Raw genomic sequence first — 22,031 nt, 5'->3', positions numbered from 1 at the left:
AAAACATCTCAATGAACCATTGGAATGACTCATATGAGCATCACACCACTATTTTATAGTTTGAGTAAAGATGAGACATCTGGCACATTTCCTGCTGGAACAAAGGAGGCTGCCTTAAGCTATATCTCGTCAGAGTTTTGGAGATTTACTAGTTTTCCCGAACAGATGATCTGGGCTCAGTTTTCAATTTAATTTCAATTGGAGCTTTTTCCTATTAAAAGTCACAAGACCCACATACCTGCTACCAATGAAATTAAGACTCAGGTATTTAAATAACAGAATTTTGAGGGACAAATATTATGTATGTTTCTTTGCGCACATCAGATAGCAGACATCAAATAACCACCAGTCATTTACCCATAAGTCAATTTTCAAAAAGCATTAGGTTTGAAGGACTTGGGAGGAAATAGATGTCCTATCTAAAAGAAAAAAAAAAAAGGACTCAATGAAACTTGGAATATTTCTCTGACGTTTCATCACTCCCCTTTGGAAGGAAGGCAATGCATTTTAAGTGTTGATAAAATCAATAGCAGTGCTAATAGCTGTTGACTTATTATAAGCCATTGTATCACTTCGTGACAGTATCAAACTTTGAGCATTTGGAGTGAAATTGCACACGACTTCTACCTTTACCTGACATTCACTCTCATGCTGAATTTTAGTAATACTTCCCATTTTAGCAAAATGGGTTAAGCCAATATAAAACACAGGTCATTGGGAAAATAAGACATTTAAAAATTAAAATGTTTCCTAATCTCTTAATTCTGCACCTTTCATGTTTTAGGATTTCTTTGCATCTGTAATTAACTATTCTGACCTAGCCAAAATCAAATCATACACAAACAAATGAAGTTAATTTTATCATTCAACTCATGTATAGGACTCTGATTGACACAGGAATAGAGAGAAAGCACAGAAAAGCCATATAAGTCTCATGCTATTTGCAATAGTCTTTTACGTGAGTCAAAGCACAAAGTTCCTGGTACCCTTAAAAGGTCAGTAGCGCTTAAAGCTAAATTGAGCCCAGCAAATTACATTTCCTGATGCTGAGGTATCCTACAGGACTTTAAGAAACAATTCTTCCTGGAGCTAAGGCAAGAAGGGCTTGTGCCTGTAGTACACAATGCACAACAAATTTACCACTGACATTTAAAAATTGTTGCAGAAAAGAAGAAAGCATTCTATTTCTTTATATTTCTATCATCAAGAAAACATGAGTAGGAAACAATGAATTGCCTTGAAAATCAGTCATGAAATAATCAATAGACAAAGCACAAATAGAAAAAAATGCCACCCCTTCACCAACTAGAAAAGAATGAATGGGCGGGCTGTTAAGTATACGTTCTGCCTGTTTAAAAGACTTACCTTCTCAGTTTAGGTGTCACTTAACATAAGGTGATTTATTAAGAAAGGGATCAGAGCTTTCTTTTTTAAGCATTTAAAGGAACTAGGAAAATTATAACACATTAATGAATTGTCTAGCCTCACCTAAAAGAATTCCACTAAATTAAAAGGGATTTATAATAAACCCCAACATTTATCTTACCATCCAATCATCCAGAAGTCAGAATTCAGACTTCCTTGATTTAGTGCTACAAGCCCTGTCAGAAAAGCATGGAACAGAAACAAGTAAGCCAAACAGTGCTGGATAATTTGATGAAGGACCCTGTTACTTAGCATCTCAGTCAGCTGAGCAGAAATTAAATCATAACCATTAGTTGAAAAAGAAGATTGTACTCAATAACTATAAATCATTATCCATTTTATTCTGTATATTAAGGACCTGTCCTAAGAAGAAATTTCCATTTGCAGGCCAAATACACACAACTCATCAAACCCAAAATGAAATATTAACAGGTTTTCCTGACAGTCTGATTTAAAGGTTGCAAAAATGGAGGAATCAACTTTTAACACCGTACAATGATATGGCAGAACAATTTATTGATGAATCATAAGATAGCTGAATATTAAAATCACCAAAGAAGATGAAGGACATATCTAGAATTGTAAATCCTATGTGGAAAATCAGCACCCACATCTGAGTATGACAGAGCTGATATAGAGAGGCCAAATATAGCATATATATAGACACAGTGTTTATGTATCTATATACATTGTCATAATGATTTCATAATGCCACATCTCGGAATACTCGCATACGTTAAAAATAGTAATTACAGGAAAAAAGAACAGATTTCACACATTCCATAAAGTCAGGAGCTCTTACAGCAATTTCTTCAGGAGTGGATCTGCACTTACTCAGGAAGAGTTTCACCACACCAGCCATGACTTCTCTAAACTTTTAAATTAAATGATGTTATAGCACTGAATTTCCTTGTCCCCTGCCCCTCAGCTTGAAGTCTCTGAAAAGCATAGGCACAACTGTACCAGGAAAGACCAAAAAGTCTAGCATCCTGCTGCCCACTATAGCCAATAATGCATGCCTAGACCAGATCTTAAACAGAGCGCAAATATAGACTGGTATCTCTTTAGAATACTTACACCTGCAGCATTTGTATTTCAGCTTCTCTACATGTGAACACCATGTTATCAGCCTGTCTGACATGAACTGATACTCTTTGAAGAATTACTTCGTACTTTCTAACCTTACTACCCTGATATTTCATTATCCAGATTTTGTTTTTCTAAATTTCTGAAGACGCTTTCAATAGTCTGTAATGAAACAAGCCACCAAAACAGTATCCTTTGTATTCTAGCAGAAGATGCCTCAAATATTTTCTACGGTAAGCAAGAGGGTCAACCTGAAATTTCCCATAGAATCCTTTTCTAGGACTGCAGGCCCAGCCAGGAGAAGAAAAGGCTGTCAACAGGGCAAAGGAGGAAGAAAAAAACCTTTGAAGTCAGTTTACTGCCCTGTTTCTTTGCCATAATTGCAGAGATAAGAAGGTGTTCGCGTTGCTCTGGCTGAACAGAACAAGGCTGGAAGAAGCAGACTGCAAAGCAATGGAAATGTGTCTTCAGGCCACCACTTCTGCTTTCACAGAATCACAGAATGTCCTGAGTTGGTAGGGACCCAAAAGGATCATCGAGTCCAACTCCTGTCCCTGCATAGGACAACCCCTAAATTCACACCATGTGTCTGAGGACTTTGTCTAGTCTTTGGAGAAGCCTGTCGAAGTACCTGGTGCAGAAATTAGGAACAGTTTCTTGTGTCCTTTGGGAAGAAGGCCCCCCAAAAAGTACTGCACAGTTGACTATGTCTGAGGAAGTTCTGATGCAGAAGGGAAAGGAAACTCAAAGAGCTCTACATAAAAAGGGCAGAGTGCCAACACCAGAGAAGCACTGCAAAAAACATGACAGCATAATAAGACACAGCAAAAATATAGAAATAAGCTGAAATAAGGAGGCATATGCAAACTTTAGAAGAACAAAATAAAGCACTAGTTTGCTCATTTGCACTGAAAAAAAGCAAATAAAAACAAAGGCAACAGAATTAATAAGCGAACAGGATAAAAAGATACCATACCTTCACACACGGGGCAGCACTCCCCTTCTGGGACATAGTACCTGTCGCAGTGTAGCTCACCACACTGGGCAGAGAAACAAATAGAGACTCCACCTTGGCATCGACAGAAACGACAAGCATCCATTCGAAACATGTCTCCATCATAATATTCCATGCTGTTAAATATGCAAGTTGGCTTCACTTCTGAAAGAAGAAGGGAAAACAAAAAAAAAGCATTTTACAGATATCGATAAATGGGAAATAGTCAAACTCATGTTGCTACTTACACAAACAGATATGAAAAGACAGCTGATTTTTCTTTCTTACTTTTTGAACTCAAATTTTTTTAAGAACATTGTGTATTTTATTGTCTGTTTCAACAATGGAAGAAAATAAAATGCTATTCAAAATTACTTTCAGGGCAATTATTTACAATTAAACGTCTCCATTTAAAAAACTAAAGTACTGAAAGAAGGTTAAGGCACTGGTGTGTCTTCACAGCTGTTAAATATTTCTCATTCTGGATGAGCCAGAACCTACTTCAAATTTCAGTACATGAAGAAATAGATTTTTTCTGGGTTAAGAAGAGAGGTTTTGATGTTTTTAATCACAATCTTCCTTTCTGCAGCACTTGGTACACAAGTGGATGAATTGCAGTAGAGCAGTCCAATCCATAAGAGTATGTTTAAAAAAAGCCAACAAACATATTTCGTGACTGCAAGATCTGTTATGCAGAACTGAATACTTCTCAGCTTGCATCTATATTCTCCACAGAAAATAACTTCAATTGTAAAAAATATTGATGTGATCACTTTAGTGTTTCAAAAACACAAGACTATTTCTTGTATGCCTCCATCTACAGAATAACCATAATGTATCAATCCAAATCCAAACTTGCTGGGAAACTAAAAGCCTTTGGAATATTTAGGGAAGGACATGACCTATTTACTTCATTAGCATAAAAAAAATACTAACTGAAGTAATGAAACAGTTCGCAGACCAACCACCTTTTTGAATTATAATTTTTTTTTGTACTGAAGAGGTTTGTTTCCAGATTCTGAACCAGATTCACACACCATGGATACATCATAAGTTCTCCTCAGGGCTTTTGACCCTGCAATTACGCTGCACACACGAACTTTCATCCACCTCCACCACCTATTGCCAGCGGAGTGTATTCTGCTCAACCAGCTGAAGTGACACACACACACTGTGCAGCTCCACAGCCCAGGGCTGAATCATTGTGACTCAAGACACAACAGAAATAATACTCCAAATTTATGTTCAACTGTAATACACCACAGTAGTCATTAGGAAATTAAGACTTCACTTTTTCATCATTATGTAATGGCCAAGATACCTGAAGTTACACAGTATCTAGTAAACAGATGTATTTTTTCAGATGCTACGAATCTAGCAGTTTCAAAAGCCAGAGGTTCTGCAAACAGGAAGCTATTTATTTCAACAATAACGTCAAATTAAAAACATTACCAAACTGTAGATAGAACCATCAAATTTCATTACCTCTGAACTAAACATAGCAAAGAATGGACAATTCCCTATGTTACTGATTTCTGCAGAATACATGGAAAAGTCTATTTACTTACATGTGCAATGCCTATCCACATAGAGATGAAAACTCTGCCCACTTTGTGGTCAGATGATTTTTCTTTTCTGGTTAGTGCTCAGTCTCACACAGGAGATGAAAAATGTTTGAACGAAAATTCAGCATTTGCAGATTCTTTTCCACCCAGCCCAATCATCTTACTTTTGGGGGCTAAAAACTTTTCATCTGAGTTACTCTTGAAAATGATACAGGTTTTCTTTAAAACTCTAAAGCATTTCAGGGACTCTAGTATTTCTTTCTACATATGCTTATATTGAGCTCCAGCCTTGAGTCATTTAATATGATTGTAAAGCATTAGAGTTGAAACTTCGAAGTATGCTGAACAATATTTGATTTTTATACGCCCGTTCTGTCTTCAAGGCATAATGTAGAAAGCAGCATTAGGAGAAAAAAAAAAAAAAAAAAAAAAAAAAAGTAAGAAGAGGAAATACCACTGTGTCCGGGAAAACAGCTATGACCTCATTAGAAAGCCATTCACATAAACAAACACTTGAGAAATATTTCAAGTTTATGTAGCTCAAGCTGTTAGTCTGAAAACCTTCTCAAAAAGGAAAAAGTGCCAACACAACTCAAAAGGCCTTTAATCCATTTGCGTCTGACATTACTGTTTTGATTGCAGCTTTCCGGATTTTTACTGATTTCCCCCCTCTCCCACCACAGATCTGATTTCCTGCCTAGTTAGAAGTAGAAACATCATCTTGCATTAATTATAATTCATTTTTAAAATGTCTAAACAAGACTAAGCAAGTAACTGTAAATCCTGAAAGGAAACAGTATGTTTTATTCCTACAATGAAAACCACCATAGATTTTCACTATATGTGTATTTTTACTATCCAGATTTATGCTAGTATATACATTCATACTAAACTAAGCCGATACATCCAGCTATGAGACAAGGATTACTTTTGTTAGAACCATATGTAAGACTGCAGTCTTAAGAAGCAGTCAAGCTAAAACAAGCACTAAATGAAGAACTTAAGCTTTAGATACTCTTAAAGTGGAAGCCTAATGAAAGAGTGAAAACCACAGTGTGGAATTGTAATGATGTTTCTTCTACTGCAATAAGCTAGGAGATTCTTTTCTCTCTTTATTAAAAAAAAAAAAAAAAGTGCTAATCTTATTGCCTTACTGATCTACATATGGCAGCCACAAAGGAGCAAAAGAACATAAAGCTAACATTAAATAAATGTATCTTGTCCTAATGGCCAGTAACCATGAATTAGTTTTTCTGCCAATAAGGAGAATACTACAGGTAGAATTTTTCAAGTACCAAAGCTTTGCTGTGTGACAAAGTAATTTAAATTGACTGAATTTCATAGCATGTATCCGAAACCCCAAATCCCTTTTGTAATGCAGACTACCACAATGAAACAGTGGGTATGAGACAGACACCAAGGCCATGGATTCATGAACATGAAATCAGTGTCTGTCAGCTATCAGGTAACCCAGTAACACAAGACTGATCCAGACCAAGCACAGATGTGCAGCTGCCTGTCTGTGAAAGGAGCCAGGACACAGTGGACAGTACCCAGAACAATACAGAGTTTATCCTGGCTGTGGAAGGACAGATTATATCGCATCTCTACTCCTACATAAAGTTAAGCGTGACTAAGAGACTGGACTTGATTTGGCATTGAAGTTCCTGCCACCGAGTTAAATAAGAAATAGTTTTCGCACAAATTTAGCTCTACAGATCTCACAACTGCAGACTTTTTGTTTTGCGAGCAAGAGCCCTACAAGTCAGCGTGGCAGCAAACCACACAGCCTCACAGTAGACAGGCACAAACACTGATTATTTTCAAGACCTTTATCTCAAATGTGAACTGCAGACAGACGCAATCTGTTCTATCAAATCAAGTTTTCTAAGGTATTTTACCTCATATTTGTAAATCTAGTTAAATACAGTGCTATTGGCTGAACCAGCCCAAAATAAAACTTCTGTTATTGAGATTTCTGTAGTTTCCCAATACTTTTGGTCTTCTTTAATCAGAGTAATGGAACAGCTCAGAAAGACACAAAAGTTTGGCAATCCATCCCTTGCAAGGCAGCAATTCTGCACACAGTTATGGCAAGCACATGAGATGCTTCAGGCATCAGCTGCCTGTGGGCAGGTTTGGGCATTTTCTTTTATCAGAAATTCCAGCCCTCCCAAAGCGGAAATGAGATTTAAAACAAGTTTATGTTGTTTAAGGGATTAAAAGGCTCGCGATTCCAGCACTTTGGACATTACTCCAGCATACAGAAGGATTTGTACTAAACTCAAGTGCTATGAACTTTCAATTAAATGAAAGGGGAGGAAACTGATAAACTTGAATCCTGTGTCCGTATAAACAAAATGCAGAAAAGCTTTCTGTTTTTCAAAATCTGCACTGATAGGGAGTTTAAAAAAAGAGGAAGATACATTTCATTGGTATTAGCCCATAACAATGTTAAAGGACAACACAGTGTGTCTTTTTGTTTCCTTGCAAATGTATGAAACAAGCTAGGTAGAAAAAAGAAAAACACAAAAAAATTGGGTTCTTAGGTTCTTACTCTTCAGGTGGTACTGTTTAGCGCAGTATACTCCCTATTAACACAATTGCAGGATCATTCTGCAAGTCCTTTGGTCCTGCATCTTCTAAAAAGGTCATCCAGAAAGAGAGAGACTGGAATTAAAACAAACCTGTAACTATTATTTGTAAATCAATGCAATTATTTATGCATGCATTTATACAATTTTTTTATACATATCTGCACAGCTTAATGGCACCTATGGTCTGTAAAAGATATTAAAAGATACTCAGGATGCTGAGGAAAATAAAATTCAGCAATTCACCTTTAAAACAAAATAGAAAAAAATCAGATTTTTATAGTAAGGTTTCTAGCAGAGAAAGTCCGTAGCATCACATTAGAAACCACTTTTATATCCAGATGTCACAATGTACATACAGTGCCAACTTTCAAAAAGAGCCTTACAATTTTTACTCCGTCTCAGCAGCAGATCCCAACGCACTAATCTTTAGGCAACATCAGATGGCAGCTCTTGTGTAGGTTGATATATGTGTCTTTTTTTACACAAAGTAAAAAAGACAGTGAGGTGCTCCCCATAGAGACAGAAGACTTATTTCCAAGTCACCATATTGGGTGGAGGTTGCATCATAGAAAAGAGCAGGGAAAGACTCCCCAACAGAATCAGCTCTACCTGATATATCCCTGGCTTAATCTTTTCTTTAAAATGACCAGTAATGGAGAAACTGCAACCTGCCTATTAAACAATTCTGCAATTGAACTACTGTAACTAAGCTCAAATCACAGCAAGGGTAATTCAAGTTAGACAGAAACAGCAAACACGCAGAAGTCTCCCAAGTTTCATTACTCTTCCCATCTTTAAGCTATATGTCCTACTGTTTTTTACCTTCCTCCAATGTGCAAATCTGTTGCTAAGAGGACTCATCCTGGGTGTCCCTGCCTCCATCCTCTCTTACAGATAAAATAAACGCATTTCTTTCAGTTTTTATTTTTTCTTCACCAAGTCATGCTTTTCACTGTTTGATTGTTTCTGAGGCTTTCCTCTAGGCTATCCCACTTCTGTTCATACCTCCTTCTGCAAATTATGCAGTGCTACTTTTTGATATCCTGCAGGAGGTTCAAGCTCTAACAGAGAAAACCCCGAGGACAGCCAAAGGAGGAGTTGAGGCCACCAAGGGCCATGGCTGTGCTCTAAATCCCCAAAGAGGGAAAGGTTTTCTCAACAAAATTGCCAAGCGATTCTTGGAAGCTAGCCATATTCTTCATAACGGAGGAATGTGTTTAAACCCCAGTAGTTTCCGTCAATCCATCACAGGAGAAAATACAACTTGTGATCAGTTTAGCCCTTGGCATGTCACCACAGCACAGGCATCTGAAACAATCTCAGCGGCACTAAAAGGTACTGGCATAGCCCATCATTCACTGCCGGAACATCTGTGATGAACCTCCAGTGCATGACAGAAGTTAAAAACTGCAGGAAAAAAGAATTCCCAAACCTGTAACACAAGGCTGTGGTTTGGCATTACACCATATCTAACCATTTCTTCCATTCTTTGAGAAAAATATTTAATTCTAATCTTGTCCTCCAAAGTGTTGACAACTTTGTCCAAGTTTAAGCACCTAGAAATATCTGAGAGTCAGAATATCACTGAAGACATTAACTCACCAAGAAAATTCACTTTGGCAAAAAAAAAGTTACTACTTCACCAAAGTAAATACTAGCAGATTTTTTTAAAAGCTTTTAAAACCAGACAGAACTGCACCATCTGGCATCTAATATTCTTTGTACATGACACACCATCAGTTCCACCTACCATCTTGTATTTCATTAACTGATATGAACAAAACAAGCGAGTTAGACTTTGTCCTTATGTTATTCACAACTCAGTCTCTACTACCCATTTGTCAACCCTCCCACTCATAGTGAACCACTGTAAAAGCTTAGAGTTGGATTTCACATCTAGCTGTGATCCTGACAATTGCTACCCCTCCTCTTTTATTTCTTTACATTTTATTTATTTATTTATATGCATCTACAGACTGAATATTTTTGACAGGAATTTTTGGTTGACTAGCCTTTTCATTTGTCTTCAGTTTTCTGCATCTTCCTTTTCCCTCCTCTTTTAAATGCAGCTGGTAATGACTTGCATTGTTCCAGGTAGTTTTCCCAATTTGACTATGGTGAATATAATCCAGCTGCAGAAGACCTAATACATTTGACTTTGGCAGACTGACCTGCTTTTTCACTATACTACACCACATTCTCACACTGTTGTGGCTGGTTATTAGCCATGAGTTTCGAAAACTGTTCTTCTGATTGAAGAAAAAACAAGCAAACCCCAAGCACCACCCCATAACCACTAAATCTCTCTACTTTTTCGCATCATCTTCCTTTAATATTAATTTTCGTTTTACTACTTACCACATAGTTTATTATCTTTTGCTCCTTACGAGCTGCGTTTTGCATCTTGATATTTTTAAGCAGGCGTCTATTCAAAGTCCACTACAAAATTCCGTAGTTTTGGATACCCAGTGAGAAATATGCAGTAATGTTTTTTTAGGATCAGGACTATATACAGTTCTTTTCTCTGGGACAGACTCTGTCACCTTGGTCAATCTTTATTTCTCAGGTGCACATGGAAAATAAGTGTAATGGAAGTGCAATATAAGTTCTGTCAGGATTAGTGCAATAAATAATGGGAACTCCATGGTAATTAGGTGGTACCTGTGAGGTGTTTCACTTGGACTCCATTCTTTCTTCTTTAGTGAAGATTTCCCCTGCTGACCCAATAGTCCCCATCAAATCCCTTCAGTACTTCTTGATGCTCCCTTTAGAAATAGGTGATTCTTATTCCCCTTTAGTTTCTAAGGCTTTCCTCTAGGCTATCCCACTTCTGTCCATACCTCCCCTTCTGCAAATTAAGCAGTGCTACTTTTTGATATCCTGCAGGAGGTTCAAGCCCTAACAGAGAACATCCCAAGGACAGCCAAAGGAGGACTTTAGAAATAGTGGAATCACCTTTAGCCTTTTCCACACCTTGAGCTTAATAATGGAACTGCAATTCCTGTGAGGATTAAGTGCATCAACAGGTGACAAAAACTGTGATTAAAGAGGGATTTTAATCTCTCCTCCACTGCAGTATGACTGTATAGAGACCTGTGTGAAGAAAGGCAGGAGGCAAAAAGAGAAATGCCTCATTTACGTCAGTGGCATCTTCTCAAATGAAGACAAAAATTACAGAAGCAGTTACAAAACACAGGTTATGTGTCACATCAAGTGAATGAGGCTTGATGATTTAGATCTCTTCCAAATCACCATGTGATGATCAGTACAGCCTGGAGCAGCAGTCTAGAAAGGGAGGGTCACAGTCTAAAGTCCCAGGGGAAGCTGTCATCCCCTCGACCTTGGACCACATAGACACATTAACAAGGACCACTCGCACACAGGCAAATTACCATCTCTCATAAAGATATCAGAAACCCTTTTAAAGTAGCGATTGTATCCAAGTAAACTTCTGAGAAGTGGAAGCCCTGACTGACAGAAGGAAGCAGCTGCAGGATGCTTGGAAATTGCTCTCTCAAATTTCTAAGGCAGAGCTCACAGTCAGTATGTGCTTTAGAACAACTTAGATTGAAGAGACCCATGCATCAATACCTAATTAGAGAACAGGCAAGTTTGGATACTCTCTTGTTTCCAAACACTTCTACTCTTGCTGCACGTGCAGCTTTCAATCTCTCTGGATTCGCTTGTTGATGCTTGTAATTCAATGCTGAATCAATTTTTCTTCCTTATGACCTCTCCAATGAGAAAAAGCAGCACACAAGGATTAGTAGATAAAAATCCTGGTGAGTAATATATTTTAGGTGCATCAGAAGAAACCTTGGATTAACTTGTAAAATGCAGGATTTTGGGAAGGACTGAATCTTGCGAATCTCTTGCTCAATTTTCCCCAAATTTATATCATATATTAATACTATCTAGTGTTCTCTAGATGTGAGACAGATTTCAGATAAGTGCAAGCAGAGAAATTTCAGGGCAATTGGAATAACCTACCTTTAAACAAAGCAATATACACTCTTTCATTGATACATGCACTCTGTTACAATGCACTGGAACCACATGACAGGCAAAACCTCATTTTCAGTTTCATATATGAAGATGAAATTATTTGCTATAGTTTTCCCATGTTGCCTTATTTTCTCTGTATCAATGTCACACTTCTCAAGAACGAGCACATTTGACAATGGATGTAGCTCTTCCCTGAAAACTTCACTACTGAACACCACTATACTAGTCCCTGATTCCCATGTGCAACAAGCAGGGATGTATAGAGCTACATCAGCTATACCTCTAGTTGTACTATTTAATGACAGCCAGAGATTAAAATTTAGCAATTCATGCTATTGTCTCCTTCAGGCTAAAATTCTGTTACATGTATGACCTGGGGCTTCGCCTGAGGGTCATCAAGAAAGTAAGATTAGAAGAAACAAGCAGCCAGCCATCTTCTAAGCAAAGACAACTGACAAAATCATATCAGTACTGCTTTGTAAATCAGTGTTTACCAACAGTTCCAGAGAGTTGCCAGGTTTCATTTACAAATTAAAGACCTTTCTTCTAACATGGAAAAGGAGCAAGAAACAACAAAGTTGTGGCCATCATTGCTGTCCCAGCTATCATTTTGACACCCAAAGACCAGGCGGGTAAGCTCTGGGATGGCCCAAATACTCGCACTGGATAAATCGTGACAGGGAACTTCATCGAGTCAAAAGGGAACTTTGGCTTGATTCCTACCACCACTAAAACAATATAGAATTATTTTATTTACAAAAATGCTTTCTTTCAAAATGAACTAATCACCACATGCCTTAAAATGGACCTTTTTAATTGACTGACCTTTCGGACAAGAACTCCATTCTAATGACCATAATACCTGTGCATTAATTGTAATGACAAATTCTCTTAACCACAGTGGTGTTTTAAAAAGCACAAATTTATGTCTCCAGTTATAATAATATAACAGTTTTACATAAGATACTCTGACCTCTGCATCTATTCATGATGATTATACATTGCACAGAACTATTAAGAGCATCAGCTCTCTGTAATATATTTTTTTCTTCTCACCAATGACAAAGTTGCTCTCAACGCTTTCTAAAATATTTCCTGTATGAAAAAATCCAAAGAGAAGCTCAACCTATAAGAAGATTGAACAGCCACAGACAGTAGGTACTTAACAACAAGCTCCAACTAACTCAAAATATCAGGACCATTTCCAAGCAAGAATGTTATTTTGGTGATAAATGATGTCTACATAATTACATAACTTACTATGAGAAACAGCAGATTATATATGATGGAAAGAATAAGGATAGACCCAATATAAATCTGAAGCATGAAAGTAATGACTAGTGTATTGACTTACTGCTGTATTTATAACCAAACAAGAACAACTCCATTATCTGCAAAGAGTGACTACTGTAGAAGTTTATCTCACCACAGATTAATATACTTTTCTACGACAGACTAACTGAAAGCTTGTTTGAGACAGTGCGTACTGGTAACAAAGATAACCACACAAAAAATCTACAGGTATATCACAGAGCTTCTAAATCAGTTTTATATTAAATCCAGGAAAAATGTTTGTGAAAGAATGACTGATCTGTCTCAAAAGTGCTGACAAGGAGAACATACTGCAGAGACTCTACAAGACATATTTTGCCATCCTTATTCATTAACTACCCCCTCAACATGGCCAATGCTGTTCTGCAACAAGAGCAGCCCTCTCTCCTCCACAGCAAAGGCAGACTCCCCACACTCCCTCTGAACATGCAACTCTGCATTTATCCCATTAGCACATACTTGCAATTAATATTGCAGAAGGCCAGCTTGCATTCACACTCTGCAGATCGTTAGTGTTACCTAAATATGCAATTTAGTTATCCCACAATACACAAATGGGATTTTTTGCAGTCTACATACACTTATTTTCAGGTAACTCAGATGATCAGTGTTACTCCTGACTGCTTTTTTCTCACTGCCTCCTCTCCCACACCCCTAGAATTATTTAATTATAATATTAAATAGACGTTATAAGAGAAGGAAAACTACACTAATGTGATTATGCATGTGCCCTTTTTATTCCATCCTCTTGCCTGTTTTTAGAGGTTTTCAAACACAGAAATAATGGAACTCGTTGGTAACACTGATTACACAACTTCCCCACTTACCATCTATAAACCAATTAACTTGCATTTGATTAAAACACACCCTTTAAAAAGAGGCATCTAATCCTAATTGGAAAGAATGAAGATAAGGAATTCAGCATCTTGCTGGCAGTTTGCGCCAACAGCTAACTGCTCTCACTGCTGAGAACAGCACGTCCCAGATCTTGCAGATTTGGCTCTTATTACTTTGATGGCAATTTTTTTTAAGGAAGTGAAGAAACTGATCTAAGTCCATCAATGTAAGATATTCCCTCCATCTGCCACTGATATCTACCATATCTCTTCTGTAGTTGTTACTATTTCAGGACCCCTCCAAACCCCAAAACCCAAATATTATATCCAGCTATCAGTCTCATGAACAAGATTCCCCTGCTCCTTTTCATTTTAAACTGACAGAAGTAATGGTAGGGATTATACATATATAAAGTTATATATATATAATTTTTTTACCAGTTTGTCATTGCACTAGACGTTCATCTATTTGGTTCTTGTCAAAACTATTTGTCTACAAATTCAGAGGTTTTAGAGGTGTGACTTGCAATATTTGTTCCTGATACAAGAACCACCAAACCATCCTAAAATGCACTTGAAAAAATCCAACTTATAAAGCAATGCAGATCAAGTTCTATGAATATTCTGCCCTCTTTACAAATGATTTGCCACACAATCCAAATGTCACAAACAGCACTACTTATAAGTAGCTTCACAGTTGCTCCCAGCTCGTTGATAAAGATATTTATCATCTTCAGGCTTATAACTATTTCCTCTTTCCAAAATAAAGCATCATTAGTAATTTCACATGGAAGTTTCTCACTTCTAAATATAATTAAAGCCCATTCAAGTCACATCATTGGATTGTAGCATTAAGTAGAATAAAGACAAATGCCCTTTCTTTAAAAAAAACCACACAAGTAATTAACTTTTCTGACCAGGATTCTCAGATTTTTTTTTTTAAAGAAGAACTTATTAAAATATATTTTTCGTACTTGCCTGTAATATTTTAATATAGATGTTTTAAGGACATAAACCAAAATATTATCTCTTCCAACAAACTTTTGTTTTCCTTCTATCTGGTCTTTCTGCTTCCCTCCCTGGCATCAACTTGCCTTCAAAAATTCCTATTTTTAATTTCAATTTACTCGGTCTTCATAGGCTACTAAGCTGAAGATTAGGAGTGGAAAAACCTGAGAGGCAAAAAGAAATCCTGACCCAAAAGCAGGTTGAATCTTTGAAGTGAGTTACAGTAAGTAACAAGGGAATGATGCACAGGGCAACAGTGCTAAGACAGTCCTAATTCACTGTTTACTATGAAAAATCAATATAACTCCTCCTTGGAAATAGGATATGAAAATGAGTAGGGATAACGAAAGTGTGGAATTTCAACAGCTCCACCTAACAGCTGACATGATATATACTGCAACAATTCTGATAGTGGTACCCACAAATAACTTGCGGAATGAAGAGAAACAGGAATGTTAGCAAGGTGGTTTGTACCTTTGAGACTGTCTCACGCCAGCAACAGCATCATATCGGAAATTGGCTTCACATTTCTTGCTCAAAGTACTAAAGTAAATCCTGAGTCAAGCATTGCATTGAGCTGTGCCACACAGTTAAATTACAGAATCATTTCGGTTGGAAGAGACCCTCAAGATCATCGCATCTAACCATTAACCTGATTCTGGCAAAAATCAAATTCAGAAATGGTGCTTTAACAGAATGACACAAATATGAAACAAAGAAAGGTGAATATTACTTTAGTGTAACAAGCATATATAAACAAAAATTAGGTAAATTGCATTTAATTCTACAGTATCTATTGAAGAATTAATCTGAATGCTAAATAATCTGTGATTCTTCCTGATGCAAGTTCTTTTATTCATATTCAAGAAGCTAATTTTTATATATAATGTCCCATTATATGTACTAAGTATTATTTTTGAATCAGCATTTGAGTATTTAAAATATTACTACATGTAAATATCACAAATATTCTCCAAGGGAAATGTCTCTCTATGTATGTTCACATGCATATGCAATGAAGAATATAAAATAAAAGCCATTTCAAACATACGATACATGTACCACTAAACAAGATTAAATATTGCTGAATAAATATTAATTAGTAAATACCACAGCAATATATAACTTTTTATGCTCAGAAATTATCTGAACATGCCATTCTTCCAGAGTATTTTTCCCCTTCTGTCTACCAACAGTCAAACATCTAAGTCTCTTCCCAACTCATATATAGCATATATGCCATTCTATAAATACAGCATAGAGCAGTCCTGAGATGTAGTCACTTGCATAACAAATTCAAGGTTTTTAAACATTTCCTAAACATTTACATCAGGAAGCAAAGAATGCAAACCATTCTATTCTTACACTGACTTACAATTTTCAAAGGTTGAACAATCATGCTAAAAATTACTTTGCAAATGTTAAAGTGAACCCCATAGTCTAAACAGCATGCTTTTGTTTCGGGTACTGCAACAAGCAGTTGCAGTTCTTAGCAAAAGTTCACTTCTAAAAGTACTCTAATATTTGCTATTGGCAAAGGAGTACCTGAAAACCATGCAGTGAGGGAGCCTTGCTAAAACTGTAATTCGCTGGGTCACAAGGAAAAGTGCTTTAGAAATCAAAGAAACATGACAACTTACAAATGACCTGGTTTCCCACTTTACCTTCAGCAGAACTTCCAGTTCCCTCTTACTGAATGAACCTCAAGAAAATTATTTCTCTTAGATCTTGACAACATGGTAAAAATATCCAAACACCCAGCATCTCCCACAGATAAAATCCTCCTGTCCGGGTACAAGAAAAAGCATCACGTACCATTGACACATTCAAAGACATCACAGCACTTGCCAGGTGTTCCATCTCCACGTGAGACTATCTGGGGAACGGAGCCTGCCTCGCACATGGGGAAACCACATAAACCAGAGAGACACTCGCATCTGAAACCAAAGCACAGTAAGGAAAACCCCATAAATAAATGAAGCCACATAATGGGAAAGAATAAGCAAGAGGAAAATGGAAGGCTAGAGGACAACTTCCAGCATTAGCATATTCATATATTAGAATCATCTTTTATTAACCCAACAAACAAGATAGTTTATCATCCTGAAGCTTTTTTTTTAACCATCCAAACTGTTTGCTGGTCAAGCAAACAAGAAGGTGGTACCGTGCAACACCAGCACTTCTATAGTCCTGTATGTCAACACATAGAAAACTGTAGTTCCAGAGTGTTTGAAAATAATTGTATTCTCCAGACTTGCAAAATTAGGCTTCTCCTCCAATTCTCTCTGAAAAATCAAAATTGGTGAAACACTAACAAGCAGTACCTGCACCCATTCATCAGAAGAGTGTTGTCTCATTAGGAAACCATATTATAGCCAGTTTTATGGAAGGAATGATTAAAGAGAAAGGAAGATCATGAAGAATCATCAAATCTAACCAAAAGAAAATAACTGCAGGTTCTTCTTTGTTTTTGATGGTGCTGCCCTCAGTTTTTGGAGGGGTAACCAATTACATGAGATGCCAAATAATGTGGGAGGCTAGGTATATTAAATACCGTGGTTAATTTTAGAGACTGGATCATTCTAAAAAGAATATTCTCTCCATGTATGTAGTATTTATTTGTCTGTTTAAGAAAACAGCCTAAAGAACTGCAAGACATACAACGTAGATCAACAACAGTCATGTTTGTTTTCAGATTCTTCGCTTTATGATTAATATAATAGTTTAAAAGTCAAATACTTAAGACTTTTGATGAGTTTACATTTAACAGAGTTCTTGCCCTGAACAATGGGCACATCAGAGGGATGAGCAGCAATAATTCAATAAAATACAAGACAAAAAGAACAAAGAGAAATATGCAAATACCATAGCTGAGAAACTTCATGGAGTAGAACTTAAATTTTTCAGTTGGAACACAGATATTTTTGCAAAAAAAATTGTAGAACACTTTAGCATACAACAAATACACATGGACTTCAAAAGGAAAAAAAGAACTCAGCAGGAGATCCTGTAATTGTGAGTTAAAGAAAGGAAAATAAGAATTCTACTTATTAATAACTATTTTAAATATTTTAAGTATTCCAAGGCCATCCTCATATTAAACCACACATTAGTAAAAAGTATCATCAAAACTAAATGCATTTGCTTTTATTTCATGCTTTAAAAGCATGAAGTTTGGTTCTCCTCTTCCATGCATGTTGCATTGATTGCCCAACAGACACTTCATCTCAGACCAGGGTTCAATTAACGAGGAAGAGCCACCTCTCAACAGACACAGGATTAGTATCTCTCCCTTTAAGCTCAGTGTTAGATAATGTGGTTATATTATCCACTGTAACGTATTACTCAAAAGGAAATTTGCAAGAAGAAATACAAGTCAAGGAATCTCACAGAACCTTTATAATACTATCTGAAAAGGATTCTTAAAATATTGCATTATAGCAGTGTGTTACTATAAAGGGATGAGTCCTTGAAAAAACAGTATTTTATCACGTTTCATAAATAACATTAAATATGTCATGATAAAGTGAAGCGATTTAACTCTATGTGCACATATATATTACAGTATAGTGACAGTTTTAAAATAGGCATTTCAAGGATTTTTTAAACTAATATTCTGCTTACTGTAGCAGTAAAGGATAACAAAGTAAACTAACAAAAAATATGAGTTTTATTTATCATACATTTGCTTTTCTACTTTCTTCTCGATTTATTTGTAAATACAAAAAAAGGGGGAATCTAATAAAAAACCCAAAGGGTTTGTGACAGCAGTTTCCCTTTAAGATAACTCTATAAGTAATCTTATAAAATTCCGTACTAATATCTCACCTTTTTCTGCCCCAATAAAAGGAAGATACTTATTGCAGGGGGTGGGGGGCGGGAAAGAAAAAAAGCAAAAATATGACCTCTAGCAATCAGAAAAACAAAACCAAACCAAACCCCAACAATTAGCACTGTCAGGTTCAAGGAATTTACAACTTAACCCATCTAGCAGACATTGCTTTGGAAGATGCTTCTCTCTTGTAAGAAGAATGAAACACAGAAATAAATGCCTATGTATTACTAAAGAATGAAAAAAAATATTAAAACACATATAACAAAAAAGTACAGACACAATCTAAAAGGGGTATTAAAAGCCTACATAAAAATACTAGGTTTCACTTCAACCACCCTATATTCAAGATCCAGAAAACCTCTGGAAAAATACATAGATCAAACTTCCTGAAAATTCATGTCCTTCACAGAGAAAATGGCACACATGACGGAAATATAGTTGTGAACCTTGATTTTCCAAGTCTCATGAGCTGAAATTACCACTCTTAGTTTTACTGCCTTCACAATAAGCTTTTTCAGACATGCCTGTATCTTCTTTATTCTTTGCCTCACATTCATTATCATTGATGATTTGAGTTGCAGAAGAGTATCAAATGATGAGATTAATAACTTGTACCTTTCCCCTCTCATTTTCTCCCCAGTCAACTGCTTTAAAAAAAGAAAAACTACAACACCAAACACCAAAAAAAAAATCAATCACCAGATTAAATAATTTAAGATAACCTTCCAGAAGAAGGGCTGAAAAAGATGTTTAAAAGACCAGTGGGAGCCAATGTTCCTTTCTGCAGAAAAGACTCCCTCCCATTCAGAGTCATCAAAGCTTCACATAGTCATTCACAGTGTAACCAAACAAAACCCCACCCTCCAACATTTTATAAATTGACTTCCCATTTGGTTAAAAAATAATCCATGCATAGGAAAATGTCAAAGCAGCAAATGGTCTCAGATGGACTTCTAAATAGTCTGCATTCTTTTCAGCCGGCTCTGCTAGGAAAACCTTTGACCATCGTCCAGGCTATTAGCATGGAAAACATTGTTTTGGAGACAGAAGTCTTTCAGGAAAAAAAAAAAAAAGAAGGAATTCTGGTAGCCGAGCACGGCTGTTGCACTGCCAAAACAACAACATCTGGAAATCTGGAATAAGTGATCCTGTTCTTAGTAAGAGAGCAAAATGAGCTTTATAGTACTAGGTTTTTCTGAAGCGCCTCTTGGAGCAGATGGACAGAGAGAAGTTGTAGCCCAGCTCTGTGCTCTATCCCAGGCAGCTCTCCAGCTGCAGGATGTGAGCACCTTAGCCTTGGTATTAAGCATTAGGTTTGAAGAAGTTTAATAGGCCAGATTGTGATAAGCCTGTTGATAGTGGCTATGGTCCCTCTCATAGTAATTTCTATAAAATTTAACAGTTCGGTCTGCTGATCAGTAAGGCGCAATGTTGCCTCTGATCTGTTCTCTCTCTCACCATAACTTGCCGAAAGTGAAACAGGCACAGTGAAGTTACTACAAGGAAACCTTCCCAGAGAGAAGACAATTTTATACCCTGTCTTTTCTACACAGCCTGCAGTGGCACTACTGTGACATCAAATAGCATGGTGGCATCCAAAAGTTCCATGATTAAAAGGAGGTCAATACTTCAGGTACCAAGAACTTGGAACTCAAGATCTCCCCCTCACACACCTTATTGGCAAAGGCTCTAAGAAAATACATCCCTTAGGAAGCTACACCATAGCACAAGTCAGGAAGGAAGAACATGTCTTTTTAGCGCAGAACAGTCCTGTAAGAGAATACAATGTCCCCTAATAAGAGAGCCCAGAAAGAAAACAAAACAAAACAGGAGAATCAAACAGTCGTGCAAGAGAGACTTCATGGAGCACTGAAAAGTGGTGAGATGGCCTGAAAGAAACCCAGAGTCTCAAGTACAAGTCAGCTGTACTGAAATCTTGAAAATACAGAATCAACCTGGCTAGAAAAAAGAATTCTCTATAGTTCCTCATGTTAAAAAAGAAGGGGCGGGGGGGGGGGGGGGGGGGGAAGGTAGTAAGAACAGTAATCCTAGGATTTTCAACTGAGCAAGGGAAGGAAGTATATACAGGACCAGAAACAAGATGATGTTCATTAACTTTACAGATTGATGAAGGTAACTGCTTCAGTAATACAAATGGCCTAATTTTTCATTTCAATTTTTTAAGTTCTTTAAAACAAATACTTTCATTACGTGTTTGAGGTTTTTTTATGTGTGTATGTGTGCTTTTTTCCCATTTTTTTTCTTTTACATCATTATTTTCCCTTTATGTCACCAAAACTGCAAAAAGGAAAAGGACGAAGGAAAAAAAAATCAAACATAATACTTGTAAATAACAATTTTTATTTAAAAACTAATTAGCTTGGTTCATTTACTTGTGTTATTAAACAGATGAAAAGAGAGAAGGGTTTGGCAGCCTCAGAAAAGCTGTTTTGATGGTAAGATCAAAAGAGTTCATTAGGCACAAGGCATAATGGCTAGGAAAATAAGAACGAGCACCTTGGAAAAATAATTTAAGACCAGTGAATGAAAAGGTCGGAGCAGGGGGGAGGGGGTGAGGAGAGGGATATTTATTTTGAGGATCAAACCAAAATTAAGTCTGAAGCACTGAGACTAGAGAAAAGCATTCCTGAAACATACACTGCATTCCTGTGGAGATTTTATCACAGTCCATCTTTTTTTTTCCTTGCTGGAATCTAATACAAGAAGTTCAGCTAGGATTTTCCTAAATCTCCAGACATACAGACTGGAGAGTTTAGCCTACAAGTTCAGGATATGACTAAGCAAGTCAGTAATGAAAATATTCCTTTCCCTTGGAAAGCTCATAGTATTTTATTTTGGAGATCAATAATAAACCTGTAGAAAGAGATGGCAGAAGAACTGTGGAAGTTGATTATACCATTTATTACTGGATCATTTCCACATGCTCAGAAGTTTTGCATCACTTCTGTGTGAATTACATGACTAATATGGAAGTCCTTCCTATTCTAATTCTCCAGTGGTTTCACTTATCAAGAAATCAAAGGTAGTGTGATCCTAAGTAAGAATTCCTTTCTAAAATTCTGGATATTTTTACAAATATATACTCAAAATAACAGTGCATTTTTCCATGAGTATAGTAAACTTTATACACAGGGAACATTTAAATATTACAAAAGGTGGCTATCTAGCTTTTAAATATACTTTGAAAGGGGAACTGGTTTTGTGCATCTTTTACATATTCTTAATGTTAGGAAACAGCAAACAGATGCTAAGCAAGGGAAAAAGGTGTAAAACCAGCATTCACATCAAGTAGATTACCATCATTCCAAAGCTGATTAGAATCCAGAG

At 36.7% G+C, this 22,031-nt stretch overlaps 1 protein-coding gene across 1 annotated transcript in view; it reads right to left on the bottom strand.

Annotated features, from left to right (window-relative positions):
* Window positions 1–22,031, bottom strand: part of CRIM1 (cysteine rich transmembrane BMP regulator 1) — a 192,906-nt gene that overhangs the window by 61,538 nt on the left and 109,337 nt on the right. The window contains exons 5-6 of the mRNA XM_065630951.1: window positions 16,664–16,785; window positions 3,488–3,670 (exon numbers count right to left, since the gene is read on the bottom strand). Coding sequence (XP_065487023.1) covers window positions 3,488–3,670; window positions 16,664–16,785 — 305 coding nt within the window. The remainder of the gene's footprint in view (window positions 1–3,487; window positions 3,671–16,663; window positions 16,786–22,031) is intronic.

This window comes from Caloenas nicobarica, chromosome 3 (genome assembly GCF_036013445.1).
Source record: "Caloenas nicobarica isolate bCalNic1 chromosome 3, bCalNic1.hap1, whole genome shotgun sequence".
NCBI classification, from domain to species: Eukaryota; Metazoa; Chordata; class Aves; order Columbiformes; family Columbidae; genus Caloenas; species Caloenas nicobarica.
This window is presented reverse-complemented; position numbering and strand designations above follow the sequence as displayed.